This window comes from Carlito syrichta, unplaced genomic scaffold (genome assembly GCF_000164805.1).
Source record: "Carlito syrichta isolate Samal-C Ts95f unplaced genomic scaffold, Tarsius_syrichta-2.0.1 Scaffold307203, whole genome shotgun sequence".
Taxonomy (NCBI): Eukaryota; Metazoa; Chordata; class Mammalia; order Primates; family Tarsiidae; genus Carlito; species Carlito syrichta.
In genome coordinates this window covers 771042-788162 of record NW_007251299.1, presented here as the reverse complement: position 1 = coordinate 788162, position 17121 = coordinate 771042, and the positions used below count along the sequence as shown (strand labels likewise).

Sequence of the window (17121 nt, the reverse complement as noted above, 5' to 3'; positions counted from 1 at the left end):
CCAGACTGGAGTGCAATGGCCGCTCCCGGCCACCGCAGCCTCAACCTGCTGGGCTCCGGCTATCCTTCCGCCTCAGCCTTCTAAGTAGCTGGAACTACAGGCACGCACTACCACGCCTGGCAAATTTTTTGATTTATTGTAGAGATGAGGTCTCGCCAAGTTGCCCAGGCGGATGTCGAACCTGCGGGCTCAGGCAATCCACTCACCTCGGCCTCCCAAAGTGCTGGGATTACAGGCTGAGCCAGAATGTGATCTCAGTGGTAATCTTGTCTTTCATATTGCCTAGTGTAGAAAAGCCTTTGGTCTTTGGATTTTTAATATTTTTAAAGATCAAAATAAAATAGTTACTTTTTTTAAAAACTGGGATTTATTAAGAGGACAAAAGCTCCCACAGTGGGAGGGGACCTGAGGGGCTTGCCCAAATAGTTACTTTCAGGTTATCATTTCTTTGAAGGTTTTTCCTTTTTATACTAAGCATGAAAAAAGATACATAAGGTTTTAATGTTAATCCAAAGAGAAAAGGGAATCCAAGAGATTAAGAAATACAAGATACAGTTCAGGTGTGGTGGCTCATGCGTGTAATCCCAACACTTTTGGAAGCAGAGACGGGAGGTTTGCTTGAGCCTAGCAGTTGTGACCAGCCTGGGCAAATAGCGAGGCCTCATGGCTACAAAATATAAAGTAGCTGAGTATTGTGACCCATGCCTGTAGTCCTACCTACTAAGGAGGCTGAGGCGGAAGGATTTCAGAACCCAGGAGGTCAAGGCTGTGGTGAGTCGTGATTGTGCCACTGCACTCTAGCTTGGGTGACAGAGTAAGACCCCGATTCAGAAAACAAGCAAAATAAACCCAACATACAGAGTATAGGAGACTGAATTTCTGAGTAACCTTATGACTTTACTGTAAGTATAAACATACCTGTTTGCTGTAAAGCAGAATTTAACATATGAGGTTGATTTTGGATTGAAACGTAAAAGAATCTTAAAAGTAAGTCTGTGCTACAACGAAATTTTGTGATTTATACCCTGTGGACATTATAATATTGAAATTCTAGTTAATTGAATATGATTTTAATCTGTACTCAAATTTTAGAGTGTTCAACAAGTCATTTAACCCTTTTGAAAAAATACTGCCGGGCATGATGACTCTTGTCTATAATCCCAGCCCTTTGGGAGGCTGAGGTGACAGAATTGTCTGAACCCAGACGTCCAAGACCAACCTGGGCAACTTGATGAGACCTCTTCTCTACAGTAAATTAAAAAATTAACTGGGTGTGGTGGTGCATGCCTTAGGTTCCAGCTACTTGGAAGACTAAGTCAGAAGGATCGCCTGAGCCTAGCATGTTGAGGCTGCGGTGGCCATAGGCTGCCACTGCACTCTAAGCCTGGGTGACAGAGTGAAACTGACTCAAAAAGAAAGAATGAAAGAAAAAAATACTATTGACTTATGAAAATGCATAGTGGGTAAGCAAAATGTTCATACTTGGGAGGCTGACACACAAATTGGGCTGAAGTGCCGCTCTAATTGTCATTGTACCTCCCTAGAGTAAAACTGCCTTTTGATGACCGGGATAAATTGAGTGAAATTGTAACGGACAGATACGGGGCAGACAGTTTTTAAAGCATATTTAGATACGTCAAGTGAAATGGAGTTTTTTTCCTGCTTATAACTTGGATTTGTTATGATTTTCTTTTTCTTTAGCTCTGTGTCTTTGCTGTTGCAGCCAGCTTCATCCTCAGATAGAAGTAGTGTTACTGTACTTGGAAAGGTATATTAATTTACAATTAATTATGACCATATTAAATTATGAGAAAATATTTTTTTCTTTTTGTTGCTATCTCAATTTAATTAAATTAAATTTCTATTTTCACATTTTCTAGTATTTACACATTTTGTACAATGTCTATTTATACATTCTCTATTGCTAAGTGGGAATTTTGAAATTAGTAAATTCTGCCAGTGAACATATAATTTCACAGTAACGTTAACAACCTTTTATAGGTTCATGATAACCAGTGAACCTCTAATGAAGATAAATTCAAGATCAACTATGATTATTAAGGTTTTAATATTACATGTTTGTCTTTCTCAGGACACGAAAGTGAGACTTCCCAAAGACAAAAATGAAACAGTTTCTAAGAAAATACCAGAATTTGAAATGGAAGACTCTCCATTATCGGATATTGCAAAGAGTAGTCAAGCTGGAGGGTCTCTACCAACCAAAAAAAGTGATCCATTCCATAAAGAACAAGATCATCTGGCAGAAGAGGTTAGAGAAGACCGTAATAAGTATACTTAAATATCTATTATTTTCTCACTAGTGTTGGGATCACAAGTGAAATACAGTTAAGTACTGATTAACTGGAGTAATTTGGGGGAAGGCAGTACAGATAATAAAAATTATGGTTAAAGCAAAATTGGTATTCCCTAAAAGTAGGAATAGATGTAATAAAAACTTATGAAGTTAAGATCACATCCACAGGCCGGGCACAGTGACTCACACCTATAATCCCAGCATTTTGGGTTGCCGAGGTGAGAGGATTGCCTGGGCCCATGTGTTTGAGACCAATCCAGACAACTTGGTGAGACCCTGTCTCTACAATAAATAGCCGGGCATGGTAGCACATGTCTGTTGTTCCGGCTACTTGGGAGGCTGAGGTGGAAGGATCATCTGAGCCCAGCAGGTCAAGGCTGTGGTGGCCATGAGTGTGTCACTAAACTCCAGCCTAGGTGAGAGAATGAGACTCCAACTCAAAAAAAAAAAAAACAAAAAAAAATTACAACCATGTGTTAGAACTCACTTTCTATACTATAAATATCATCTGAAAGTATAAAAATAGTACCTATGAGATATTTCAGAGATTTACCATTGCATAAATTGTTAGATAAATGTACCCAATGATTATGCTTTAAAATACTTTGTCAGTATTGCCTGTTGCTTAGCTGAGCTTCCCTTTTTTGAATATTAGAACAAAGCATATTCAGTATAATGTCACCGAGCACAGCTTTTGTTCTTTTTGCTGCCTAAGTATTTCAAAAGCGATTAAATACCTTGTAGTTCATGACCTTGTTTTCTCTAAGCAGTCCTATCCCTTAACACTATTCTGCTTTTCACTGGTAAGTGACCACATAATACTACTATTGCTCAGTATTAAAAAAAACTCGGGCAACCCCTTCAGGTCCCCTCCCGCTGTGGGAGCTTTTCTGTCCTCTCAATAAATCCTACTTTCTTTTTTTATTTTTTTTTTGAGTTGGAGTCTCACTCTGTCGCCCAGACTGGAGTGCAGTGGCCGCTCCCGGCCACCGCAGCCTCGACCTGCTGGGCTCCGGCGATCCTTCCGCCTCAGGCTTCCAGGTAGCCAGAATTACAGGCACGCGCTAACACGCCCGGCTGATTTTTTGATTTATTGTAGAGATGAGGTCTCGCTGCCCAGGCGGGTCTCGAACCGCGAGCTCAGGCAATCCACTCACCTCAGCCTCCCAAGGTGCAGGATTACAGGCTGAGCCACTGAGCCCAGCTATTAAATCCTACTTTCTAAAACAAAACAAAAAAAAAAACAACTCAGTTTGCTTACATTAAATACTCAAGCCATTCTCTCACATTATTTCTTTCTTTTTTTTTTTTTTCCCTTTTTTTTGAGTTGAGGTCTCACTCTGTTACCCAGGCTGGAGTGTAGTGGCGCTCTCATGGCCACTGCAGCCTCATCTTGCTGGACTCAGGCAGTCCTTTTGCCTCAGCCTACTTAGTACTTGGGGCTACAGGTACATGCCACTATACCGAGCTCATTTTGTATTTTTTGTTGAGATGAGGTCTTGCTGTGTTTCCCAGGCTGTTCTCTAACTCCTGGGCTCAAGTGATTCTCTTGCCTCAGCCTCCCAAAGTACTGGGATTATAGGTGTGAGCCACCGTGCCTGGCCCATAATGTTATTTATTTTTATTATTATTATTTTTTATTTTATTGAGTTAGAGTCTCACTCTGTCACCCAGACTGGAGTGCAGTGGCATGCTCCTGGCCACTGCAGCCTCGACCTACTGGGCTCCGGCGATCCTTCCGCCTCAACCTTCCAAGGAGCTGGAACTACAGGCATGCACTACCACGCCTGGCTAATTTTTGATTATTGTAGAGATGAGGTCTCGCCAAGTTGCCCAGGTGGGTCTCAGACCCACGGTCTCAGGCAATCAACTCACCTCAGCCTCCCAAGGCATGGGATTACAGGCTGAGCCACCGAGCCCGGCTAATAATGTTATCTTTATTACATGTTTCTCACAACATTCCTTAGTAATATTTGAATTTGGCTAAGCAGCCAGAAGATAAATGAGTTACTTTTTCTTCTTAAGAGACAAAAATTTGGTTTAGTGGATATTAATTTAGGTATTGGACTGTTCTCCTTTATTCCATTCCTGACCAAACTAAAGGAGCATTGTCTAAATAAGAGAAGTACACGACAGTTATTTTTCTTGTTTTTAACATGAGGATCAGTTTCATGGTCTCTAAATACTTTATTTTTTGTGGAGATGAGGTCTTGCTATGTTGCCCAGGCTGGTCTTGGCATCCCAAAGTGCTGGGATTATAGGCATGAGCCACTGATCATGGCTTTAAATACTTTAAAGTCTCAAGTTCTGTTGTTTCTTCTCGCTGATTATACATCAGAGTATAGTTAGTCTTTCTTTCTTTCTTAATTGTGGAAGGAAAGGCATATCATCTGGTTAAAAGAATTTATATTAACAGTGGAATGGGATGGAATAGAAGAGTCCTGAAAAACCTCATAAGTAAAGTGAAATTAATTTTCTTTATAATAGTATTTACGACAAAGGATATTTGATTGTTGATATCTCAGAAGTCCTATGTTTTCTTGGGCCAATTTGATTATGGTTTTAGGGAGTTTATTTTTCAGTGATCTCGGGCAGAAATTTTAATTTGCATATTTTTTCAATTTTATTGATACTTAGTTAATACAAAGTATTTTTGTGTCATATACTTTTCTAAGTTTTAGGATGTATTCCTATACTTTGTTCAGTAATTTGGATCTGATTGTGAGGTTTCTAGCTAAGCGATCCATTGTCAGAATGTAGTCTATTTGTTAATAGAGATTTAGCCATACAAATGCATTATAATTGAGAAGAATCTGCTGTGTTTATTTATTTTTTATTCATTTACTTTTGAGTCAGGGTCTCTGTTGGCCATTCAGTGGCCTGATCATGGTTCACTGTATCCTCTGACTCCTGGGCTCAAGCAGTCCTCCTGCATTGGCCTCCCAGATACCTGGGGCTATAGTCGGGCTCCTACATCTCCAGCTAATTTATTAGTTTTTTGTAGAGATGACGTCTTGCTATATTGCCTAGGCTGGTCTCGAACTTTTGGGCTCAAGCACTTCTACTGCCTCAGCCTCCCAAAGTGCTAGGATGACAGGCATGAGCTACTGACCCCAGCTCGCTTTAAAACTCGCCACTTTAGTGGATACAGAACTGTGAAGCCCAAAGATGTGACAGCAGCCTAGGTCTTTGCATAGTCAGAACTGCTCCCAAATCTTCCCAAGAGTAGTGATTCTTGTCTATTGTCTCCTTTAAAATGGGTTATTTGTTTAAGATGAGGAAATACTGCATTTCATAACTTTACAGGATTGTGCCTAGAGGATCTCTAGTTCTCTGGGAACCTCATTGTTGCTTATTTTTGTTTTCTTTGCTGTGGGAGGAACTGCTGATTCTGAAGTGCTTATTGTATTGGGGCTTTTGTTGCAGTCTACCAATAGGCTTGGTAATTTTTGCTTTATCTTTTCTCTTTTTTAGGTTGTCAAGGCTGTTTTATCTGATTCACCACAGGTCTCTGAAGGAAAAGATGTAAAATTAGAGGAACTTATTGACCATTTAGGTTCTAACCCCTTCTTAACAAGGAACCGAATTCCTCGTACTCCAGAAAGCTTGAGTAAGTTAATGCTTTCTTTTCCTTTTTTTCTTTCTTAGACATTGACACTATTTGAACCATGGCCTGACAGAGTTGGCAGTGGCTCTGTATTTGCTCTGATGTAGAGACTTTTATGAGGAAATCACAGATACTTTTATGAAGTGTTTTCTTTTTTTTTCTTTTTATTTTATTTTTTTAATTATTTATTTATTTATTTATTTATTTTTTGAGTTGGAGTCTCACTCTGTCACCCAGACTATATGGGGTACAATTCAGGGTTAGATATACAGATGTTCATTATGCAGGTACCCTTGTTGATGAGGTGTGCCCCACCCTCCCCTGCCAGTTTCCCACTCCTGTCAATCCCGCTTCTGCCCTCCCTTGGCAGTTTCCCACTACCTCCCAATCCCTTTTTTGTTTTGTTTCGTTTTTTTTGAGTTGGAGTCTCACTCTGTCGCCCAGACTGGAGTGCAGTGGCCGCTCCTGGCCATCGCAACCTCGCCTGCTGGGCTCCAGCAATCCTTCCGCCTCAGCCTTTCGAGTAGCTAGAATTATAGGCGCGTGCTACCACACCCAGTAAATTTTTTATTTTTAGTGTAGAGATGAGGTCTTGCCTGCCCAGGCGTGTCTCGAACCCGTGGGCTCAGGCAATCCACTCATCTCAGGCTCCCAAAGGCGTGGGATTACAGGCTGAGCCACCGAGCCCGGCTCCAATCCCTTTTTTATAGTATTATGATAGTTGTTTAAGGTTCGCTTATGAGTGAGAACATATGATACTTGATTCTTTGTTTCTGTGATAGATCACTCAGTATTATAGCCTCTAAGTCTATCTAAGTTGCTGTGCCGTTCATAATATTATCCTTCTTTATGGCTGTGTAATATTCCATCATGTATATGTACCACATTTTTTAAATTCAGTCCTTCTGAAGTATTTTCAAAGTGCGGGAACTGTCATACTTTGTAGTCTTTAGCAGTATTTTGTGCTTTCAGCATACAGAGTTATAATCAGCCCTGATAATATACAATTTTGTTTTTTGTTTTGCTTAGATTTTTTTCTGGGAATGTTTTATTTGATCATTAAAATGAAACCCTCTCCCTCCAAATCTCACCTGTGATCCACATTTATAGAGTACAGAGGCCATATTCTCAATCAGCAACAGAAGTACCAGCCAGGAACTATGCACAGATCTTTACCCTCCAAAATGAGTCAAACTGTGTTCCTTTTCTACTAAAACCTATAGTTTGTGTAGGCAAAGTTCTGATACTGCTGTCCTGATATAGGTGGATCATCTTGGTTGATTGCTAAACATAGTTTCATTCTTGCTGCTGATTTAATTCAGACTGAACTGAGCCTCAGCCTAGATTGGTGGTCAGCAAACTATAGCCTGTGAGCCAAATTTGGCCCCGCCTTTTGTGTTTTTGTAAATAAAATTGTATTGAACGCAAGCTTGCTCAGATATTGACATTGTTTATGGCTACTTTCATGCTATAATGGCAGGGGTAGGTAGTTGGGAAAGAGTGGATGGCTTGGATTGCCTATTTGGTCTGTCTGGTCCTTTACAAAAAAAGTTTGCCAAACCCAGGGCTAGATGGACAAGAAAATCTCTTTTTATTTTTAATTTGATTTTGTTTTAGAGACAGGATCTTGCTCTCTTGCCCAGGCTGGAATGCAGTGGTGCAGTCATAGTTCACTGCAGCTTTGAACTCATGGGCTCAAGTGACTCGCTTCAGCCTCTGAAGTAGCTAGGACTACAGGTATATGCCACCACATTCCACTAATTAAAATTTTTTTTTGTAGAGATGGGATCTCACTGTGATGCCTAGGCTGGTCTTGAATGAAAATGTCTTTTTAATACATGTAATTCGTATGTGCTGTGTAAAAGGAGGCATTATTTCAGGAATAGCTTTTGTTACATGTGTTTGAGTTTGATCAGTTGGAGATGGAGTTCTTTGTTGTTGGGGCTTGTTACATTGTGAAGTCCTGTCATCCAACCAGTATATTTATATTTATGGAACACATACTGAATCAGCTTTATCTTCAGCACTAGAAATAAAATGATTAATTGCATGCTTTATGTTTGGGAATATTAGTAACTTGTGTTTTCCCCCACTTTAATTAGTAACTGAAATTAGGAGCTCATGGAGAAAAGCTATTAATACGGAAGATAACAGAAATATGGAACCAATTCAGATGGACACTGAACATTTTAAAGAAGTATTGCCAGAATCTTTACCTGTGTTGCATAATCAAAGAGAATCTAGTATGGCCAGCTTTTTCTCAGGAACCTCTGTATCAGAATTTGACCAGTCTCATTTTCCTGAAGAGAAAGTTGTTTTGGACTACAAGTGTTTGCCTCAGAAACAAGTGGTGACTGGTCACATAGGTGAATCACTAACACAAAATCAGTCAGATTTGTTAGATAAGAAAGTATTTTGCAAGCAAGATTTGGAATGTGTAGCTTTACCAACCAAGCTTTCAGAAACTAGCCGAATAGAGACTTTCTCCCCTGCTGTGGGCACTAGGGTAGATGTGATGACTGGCAGTAAAGATACCAAAACACTGGACCACTCACAAGCCTCTTATAACAAGCCTTCCATGAGCAAAACTCTGTTATGGAACTCTTTCCAAGTATCAAGTGGAATTAGTTCTCCGAGTTTTAAGGATACTGATTTTGGGATATTACACGAAACTCTTCCAGAAGTTGGTCGCCTAAGTTTTTGTAGCTCCTCTAGCTCAGAGGCCAATTTTAAACTGGAACCAAACAGTCCTGTGTACAGTGATGTTTTCCCAGAGGGTTTTGTAGGAGAAAGACAGACTACTTCAGAATCAGACTTGAATTTACAGGCAATTTGCAGGAGATATGAGGCTCAGAAAAAATCTCTCTGTGAGGAAAGGGAAGAATCCTACCTCCCTAATCCTGAAACATTTGAAAGACACAAACCAGAATTGAGCCCTACTCCCCAAAACATGCAAACAGATGATATGCTGAGCTTTTTGGACACTCATGATTTGCATACGGACTATGCAAAACCATCTTTACGCATGTCACTTGGGGAAAGAAAACGGTCTCTTTCGCCACTAATTAAGTTTTCTCCAGAACAAAGATCAAGGACCACAATACCATGTAGTCTCGGAGAACTTCTACCTAATTTAAAAGGTAAGATTTAACTAGACCTGTTAAAGTTTTCTCTCAACTTTTCATTACAGTAGTACACAGTGAGTGTTGCTTGACAAAATATGCTCCTTACTCCTTCATCTAGGATGAGAGGAATACTCTCTCACTTTATGGGTACTTTCAGAGTCTCCTTTGTGTATGTAGTTTACAATTGGTTTAGGATGGGTGGGGGGAAAATCCAAACCTGAAACTTGCTTTTGAAACACAAATTATTGAAAATAAATTTCATTAAAGTCTTCTTGTCTAGTGGAAGGTGCTTTTTAAAAAGTTGAGAAACAATTTAAAATATCATTCTTGTAATGGTATATCTGTGATTTGCTTCGAAGTAAATTTGGTGGGAGTGGGTAGTTGGAACAAAAAACAAGCTTGATTTAGGTTCCTAGGGCTGCTATAACAAAGTACCAAAAACTGAGTGGTTCAGAACAACAGAAATTTACTGTATCTGGAGACAGTAAGTTCTAGAGGCTGGAAATCCTAAATCAAGGTGTTGGCAGGGTCATGTTTCCTCTCAAGCTACTAGAAGATCTTTCTTCGCCTTTTCTTCGCCTCTTCTAGCTTCCAGCACCAGGCATTCTTGGCTTGTAGCAGCATAGCTCTAATGCTGGCCTCCGTCTTCACACACATTCATCTCTTGTGTGTCTGTGTATCTTTTTATGAGGTCACAGTCATGTTAATTAAAGACCCACACTGCCCCAGTAGGACCTCGTTGTAGCTGATTCTATCTGTAATGTAATAACTGTATTTCCAAATAAGGTCACATTTTGAGGTACTGGAGTCAGAGCTTGAGTTAATCTTTTTGGGGAACACAGTTTAATCCTTATAGTATTAGTAATTATTGAAGCTAGGAGGTGAATACATTGTGCTAATTATAATTCTCTTCACTTTTGCATGTTTGAAAATGTTCATCATAAAGGTTTAAAAAATTTGCTCTTTTAACATGTTAGGACAGATATGGATATGGTGATACAGATTTATTGTATGTCATTCTGATTTGCCTGTGGTAATTAAACACTGGTATATTGGTATATTCCAGGAGGAATGTATTGATTTTTTTGAGAAAGAGGATACTTTAGTGAGGATAATGGTAATTTTATCATGGGTGAATACTTGCATAAATATGAACTTTTTTTTCTTAACACTGGAATTTGCTGCTACTTGTAAACTGTCCTATTTATTTTTCTTTGTAATGTTTGCTTATCCTTTTTTTAAAAACCAACTTTGTAGAAGAAGACATCTTGAATAAGAGCCTTGATGAAAAAGAATCTCCGACATGACAAGATGAAGCAGTACCCGCTTAATATTTGGGATGCACCTAAATCGAAGCCACGCCGCAGTATAGAAACTGATTTTTAACTTAAATACATGTTGGACGTGTAACACGCTTTTTCAAGGTTTAAAAAGTCCTCAGTGCCTTTTACCTTCCTGTACTTTTTTTTTTTTTTTTTTTTGAGTTGGAGTCTCACTCTGTCGCCCAGATTGGAGCGCAGTGACCACTCACGGCTACTGCAGCCTCGCCTGCTGGGCTCCAGTGATCCTTCTGCCTCAGCCTTCCGAGTAGCTGGAATTACAGGCATGCGCTACCACGCCCGGCTAATTTTTTGATTTATTGTAGAGATGAGGTCCTGCTACTCAGGCGGGTCTCGAACCCACGGGCTCAGGCAATCCCACTCACCTCAGCCTCCCAAAGGCACGGGATTACAGGCTGAGCCACTGAGCCCGGCTCCTGTACTGTTTTTCTAAGGAAAATATGATTGAAGTTTTTCTTTTTATAGGTATATGGGGTTGAAATGTGAAGTATTTGAAAAGCAAACATCAAGTTATGGGAAGCGATTTTGGATTTCTTGAATAAACTTGTAAACATTAAGTAAATGACAAAGGTAGTTTAATTTATTATAATTTCAGTTGATTAATATAAGAATGGGTAGTTTTCCTTGTACTTTCATTAAGTGATTAATATGATAGCCATTGAGTGTACTGATCTTTTATTTTAGAGCAATATACAACTTCTATTGTTTCTTTGTGGAACATTTTAGGACTAACCAAAAAAACTGAGAAAAGTAATGCCTTGTGATGTATAGTCAAGATGATAAATTTTAAGAAGATGATAAATTTGAAGGCTTAAAAATTATTCAAGAGACTGACCCTGAGAAATGATTTTTGTTGGAATAAAGTGCATGTGATGATAAGGGTAGACTGGGGCAGAAGGACTTTAATTTTTTAACTTAAAAATTTTTTTTTTTGAGTTGGAGTCTTACTCTGTCGCCCAAGCTGCAGTGCAGGAGCACGCTCACAGCTACTGCAGCCTTGACCTACTGGGCTCAGGCGATCCTTCTACCTCAGCCTTCCAAGTGGCTGGAACTATAGGCTGGTTTATTACAGAGATAAGTTCTCATCAAGATGTCCAGGCTGTTCTCGAATCCCTGGACTCAGGTAGTCCTGTAGCCTCTACCTCCCAAAGTGTTGGGATTACAGGTATGAGCCAACATGTGTATTTTTATTTTGTTTTATTCTTTTTGAGTTGGAGTCTCACTCTGGCACCCAGGCTGGAGTGCAGTGGCGCGCTTCTGGCCACCACAGTCTCAACCTGCTGGGCTCTGACTATCCTTCTGCCTCAGCCTTTCAAGTAGGTGGAACTACAGGCATGCGCTACCACGCCCGGCTAGTTTTTGATGTATTGTAGAGATGAGGTTTTGCTAAGTTGCTCGGGTGGGTCTTGAACCCACCGGCTCAGGCAGTCCACTCACCTTGGCCTCCCAAAGTGCTGGGATTACAGGCTGAGCCACTGAGCCCGGCCAGATTTTTAAAAAGGAAGATGACTAGACTACTTGAGGAACACTGTTCAACTGTAAATCCATTCAGTGGGTTATATGGCACTTATATTTACTCTAATTTAGACTTTAATTCTAGTTTTATATTTTAACAAAAATGTACATTAAAATGATTCTTTAGTCTGTTTTGTTGTTGGGTGTTTTTTGGGACTATGGGGGTGCTGTTTTGGGGAAAGGAACTAACCATCAAAGTTCCCCAGAATGACTTGAGGAAAGTGACCTTGGGGTTTAATACTTGTCACGCTTATGGGGTCTCTGGCTTTGCTCCTTCAGTTTCCCTGGCCCAGAACAAGGGACAACTCTAGCATCCAATGAGCACATGCTGTCCCCTCTGTGAGCCAGGAGGAAGGGAAGGCACTGCACGGGTGGTAGCCCCTACGTTACCTTCTGTAGCGCCTCAGCATGCAGGTGTCAAAACCCATCCACTTGCCTTCAAGAAACGCGTGGAGAGGAGGCAGCTTGGGAGTGGAGAGTTCTGCAAATAGATGAACTTAATAGTTCATTTCTTTCTTCTTATTTTGGGCTGCCTTTCTCTCTGTCTTGTCTCAGTTTGAAGACTAGTCTTTTTGTGAAAACAGACAGAAGAAAGAACATCTTTGCCATGGACAAGAAAGAGGAAGAGAATAATTTTAAATTTACAGTGTCTGTAAAAAAAAAAAAAGTAGAATGTTGAGGAGGTAAGCCTATCATATCAACATCTGCAAAGTGCCCGGGTCATTGCTAGACAATTGGTGCAGGTTTCATTTATTTGTTGTCACTCTGTAAGATAGCAATTAAGCTTATTTTACAGTTAATGATACTGAAGCTAGGGAGCTTAAATGACCTAAGATGGACTCAAGGACCATCTGTGATAGGATCATCTGGGATGCATCTTATAAAATGCAAGTTTGAAATGGAGATTAGGAATTTGCATTTTAAATGCTCCTCTGGTCATCCTTAGGCTCAGTAAAAAACGTTTGAGAACTGCTAGCTAGGGGATAGTCACCTTTAACCTTATGGTACCTTTAAGAAGCATGTACACTTCCATGATGTACTGCTGTAGACATCGTTAATGATCTAACAGGGAAGCTCAAGTTCACTAATAAAAGTGTGGAAGCCCTTCAAAGTGTCTTTGGATATTGTAGACCTACAGACATATTGTTATGTGAATTACACCGGTGACATTCCCTGCCCTTTATGTGCCAGTACCGTAAACAAAAACACCTGCTACCATTTTAACCACTGTGATTACAGCTTTTTGTCTTCAGCCTCTTCCCTATCCAACATCTACAGAGTTGCTTTTTTACCTTAAGGGACTGTCTTCATGGGGTCACTTCATTGCTAATTCTAGAACAGAGTTCAAATTTAAATGCATAAAGGTCCTCTACACAGATTTCCTCTATTCCGCCTTCTACTGTGATCTCCCATTTTTATACTGAAATGCTTCCATGAGCATAGGTCTTTAGCAATCTTGATTTCCAGTTCTCCTGAAGCTGGAATACCTTATCTTCCCCTTCTAACTTATCATAATTATAACTCTTCTAAGGCTCAGACACTTCACTTATACCTTGAAGTCCTAATCTATCCTTTCCACATCCGTGTGCCTATCCGGTCTGAGATCTTCTATGATGTATCTTAACTTTTTATTCATTTTTCACTAATTGTTTTGTAGTTTTTTAATGATTGTATCTCATTATACTAAATATATATATACATACATACACACCCCTACGTAGACATGTCTTGTGTGTATATATTCACATGCATACTTACACCCCAAGGACCGTGTTATTAACAAATATTTAAGTACTGGAATTGTTTGGTTTTGCCTCGTATATGATGGAATAAAAGTAATGGTAAAGAGGGCTATTACATAATATGAAGAGGAGCCAAGCCCCTGCAGCCCATAAAATGATCACATGCAAAGGTATATTAAAAACTTGATCAGGCCGGGCTTGGTGGCTCAGGTTTAATAAAAATGTTAAATAACTTATAAAGCCTTATTACTTATACTTACTGTGTATCCCAGCACTTTGGAAGGCTGAGTCGAGTGGATTGCCTGAGCCTGCGTGTTTGAGACCAGCCCGGGCAACTTGGTAAGACCTCATCTCTACAATAAATTTAAAAAACTAGCTAGGCATGGTAGCACGCACCAGTAGTTCCAGCTACTTGGAAGGCTGAAGTGGAAGGATCGCCGGAGCCCAGCAGGTTGATGCTGGAGTGGTCATGCATGTGCCACTGCCCTCCAGCCTGGGCCACAGGGTAACTCCAACTCAAAAAAATACAAAACAAAAATCGATCAACAAAATAAGTTTGAGAGGTTCAGTGATTCAGGTAAGAGTGTTTTGTTATTGCCATTTTAATTGGATTTACTACATAGAGTACTTTTAAATGAGTTCTTAAAGTATATCTTGTCAGTTTCCTCATCTGGAGTATTACTTCCTCACTTATTGTCAATGTCCCTAATTAGATGGTTTGTATAACTTATATCTGGGCCGGGTTTGGTGGCTTATGCCTACAACCCCCATCCCTTTGGGAAGTGGAGGCGAGAGGATTGCCTGAGCCCAGGGGTTTGAGACCTCGTCCATAATAAGTCAAAAAAATTAGCTGGGCTTGGTGGCGCACACCTGTACTTCCAGCTACTTGGAAGTCTGAAGTGGAAGGATCGCCTGAGCCCAGCAGGTTTGAGGCTGCAGTGGCCGTGGAGTGTGCCACTGCACTCCAGCCTGGGCAGTAAGAGTTTGACTAAAAAAAAACCCCCCAAAAACACCTGAATGTCTTCTTGCTCTTCATGGGTAGGGATCATGTCATCCACAGCTGCTAGAAAGGTTTTAATAAAAATGTTAAATAACTTATAAAGCCTTATTACTTATACTTACTGTGTATACAAAGATATTGCATTATCTGTAAAATGAGGCTTGGAGTTGATCAGAGGTCTCTTGGCTCCAAAATACTTAGATTTCATTTCAAACAATCTGTAAGGTGGCTACTGCTAAAACTGAAATGGGACATTCTAGGTCTGTTTATGGGTTTCACTGTACCACCACATGGCCAATCCCAATTAGGAGCCTCTATCCTTCCCCAAAAGTATAATCTTAAGAATCTGATTCAATAGTATCCAGTTTCCAGATAAATATAAATGGGACGGTAATCTTGCCCAGATCTTCCCACTGTTCCTCGAGGGAAGTCACTTCCTGGGCTTCAGCTTCCTCAGTGTGTACATTTGGAATTATGTTAAGGAATAATCTACATTCAGAAAGCTGGAATTTTTATGATGAACTTTTCTGTCCATGGGGGAAGTGGCATGAAATAAGGGTTTGAAATGGTGCGTGGGTAGCTGGTTCAGCTGTATGACCTTAGTAAGGTCATACCCATTTTCTCTGCTACTAAAATAGATGAAAACGTAACCTACCTCATCGGTTGTGAGGATTAAATGAGATAAATGTACATCGAGTATTTAAGAACACCTGGCATTTAGTAAGGGCTCATATAGTTTAGGTGATAATGGTAGCTAACACAGGACTGAGTATGTGCTAGGCACCACTCCTAAATACTTTCCATATTGTTTTAATTTAATCCTTTAACAATCTTAGGAAGTAGTGTTACCCACGTTTTACAAAAGAGGAAACAAGCACAGCGAAATTAGGGATTTTGCCCAAATTAACAGAGCTAGGGAAGTGAGGGGATCAGAATGCTAACAACTCAGGTGGCCTAAATCCAGGGTCTTAACCAGACTTCTACAGCTGTTATCCAACATCACCCAAGTGATGGGCTAAGCTCGTCAAATCAAGTCTACCAGTTAAGCAATACTTTTGGGCAGTCAGAATCCTTAGATTTACGTATTAAGCCCCTTCAAAATATTTCAAGTAAGACCATGTTTCAAATTGCTAACATATTTATTCATGAATGAAGCCAAGAATTTATAAATGCATTTTAATACCTTGCTGATAAAATAGTGACATTCCATCTTTGCAATCTTATAAGGAATACAGGAAGATATTGGTAAAGGCTTTGATGCCGTATCTATCATAACCAGGAAATCGGAACACACACAAACCACCTACTTTAGTGTTACACCGTAGCAACTTTTCAGAAGGGCCACCTTGAAGCTCTACTGGGTAGCCGAGTAAATAGCGTCCAGAGTTGAGTGACTGGGGAGCAGGGAAGAAAGGGACCAAAGTAGTAAGCAGCACACACCTCGAAGCCCACTTTGAAGCACACGACGTTACGGGTCTCAGAAATAAGGGATGCGAAAGGCGGCAATTCAGCACTTCCCGGAGAGCGGCGGCAGTCTTCAGCGCATGAGCAGGCTGTGCTTGGGGCCGTCCACTCTCTCCAGCTTCTCAAAGTGTTTCCTGGCATTGCGAATGTTGATCAGAGTCGCCGCGGAGGGGATGGACGGATCCGACATCACCACCATCACGTACGTGTTGGAGGTGAAGATGTCGATGAAGGCGGCGAAGTTGGAATTCCTGACCTCCATGCTCTGGAAGGAGGCGGCCAGCTTGCTGCAGCTCAGCTTGAACTGCTTGATGATGTTGCTGATCTTCTCGAAGCGGTGGACGTCCCGCTGCTCCCGGCACTGGTAGTGGGAGATGACCAGGAACGTGGCCCTCTCGAACAGCAGCACCTCGTCGGCCTCGATGATCTGCGCGAAGTTCCGGAGGTTCATCTCCAGCTGCTGGACGTTGGGGATCAGCTGGTAGACGATGCTGGACCAGGCCTTGTAGAGCGTCTCGTCCCAGATGGACGTCCGGAAGCACGCGCACTCGAGCGGGCGCGACAGGCGCCGCAGGTCTTCCTCGCGCTCCTTGAAGATGAGGTCGCGCTGGTCCTCCTGCACCAGGTCCATCTTGTGCACCAGGCAGAAGATCTTGGCGTCGGGCGAGTTCTGCAGGATGGCCTCCAGGCACGACTGGTAGTAGTGCATGTCCTTCTCCAGCTCGCGGCTCTCCACGTCGAACACGTAGATGAGCACCTCCACGTTGCGGAAGATGTTGTCGCGCTGGCTGGTGAAGTAGTTCTCCATGAAGGTGTCCTGGCCGCCGCAGTCCCACAGGTTCAGCACCAGGTTGCCCAGGAAGCGGACGTGGGAGTGCTCCACATCGATGGTGGCCCCCAGGCGCCGGGTGTCGCGCGCGATGTAGTTGGCGAAGATGATGGAGCGCATGCTGGTCTTGCCCGAGCCGCTCTTGCCCATCAGCAGCACCTTCTTCTTCATGGCGGTGTTGGGCA

The 17121-nt window shown here is 41.3% G+C and overlaps 2 protein-coding genes across 3 annotated transcripts in view; one reads left to right on the top strand and one right to left on the bottom strand.

Annotated features, from left to right (window-relative positions):
- The window catches only part of HAUS6 (HAUS augmin like complex subunit 6), a 42256-nt gene extending 31903 nt beyond the window's left edge, over window positions 1-10353 (top strand). For both annotated transcript variants that reach the window (XM_008064115.1, XM_008064116.2), the window contains exons 13-17: window positions 1702-1768; window positions 2093-2269; window positions 5789-5924; window positions 8024-9061; window positions 10304-10353. In XM_008064115.1, the coding sequence (XP_008062306.1) occupies window positions 1702-1768; window positions 2093-2269; window positions 5789-5924; window positions 8024-9061; window positions 10304-10353 (1468 nt within the window). The remainder of the gene's footprint in view (window positions 1-1701; window positions 1769-2092; window positions 2270-5788; window positions 5925-8023; window positions 9062-10303) is intronic.
- Window positions 10354-15763: 5410 nt separating this feature from the next.
- RRAGA (Ras related GTP binding A) lies at window positions 15764-17115 on the bottom strand. Its single transcript, XM_008064114.1, has one exon. The coding sequence runs from the start codon at window positions 17105-17107 to the stop codon at window positions 16181-16183; it is 927 nt and encodes a 308-aa protein (XP_008062305.1). The 5' UTR covers window positions 17108-17115; the 3' UTR covers window positions 15764-16180.
- Window positions 17116-17121: the final 6 nt, after the last annotated feature.

What these genes read in the sequence shown, in the direction of transcription:
- RRAGA (XM_008064114.1), bottom strand. Translation starts at nt 17,107, where the DNA reads ATGAAGAAGAAGGTGCTGCTGATGGGCAAGAGCGGCTCGGGCAAGACC.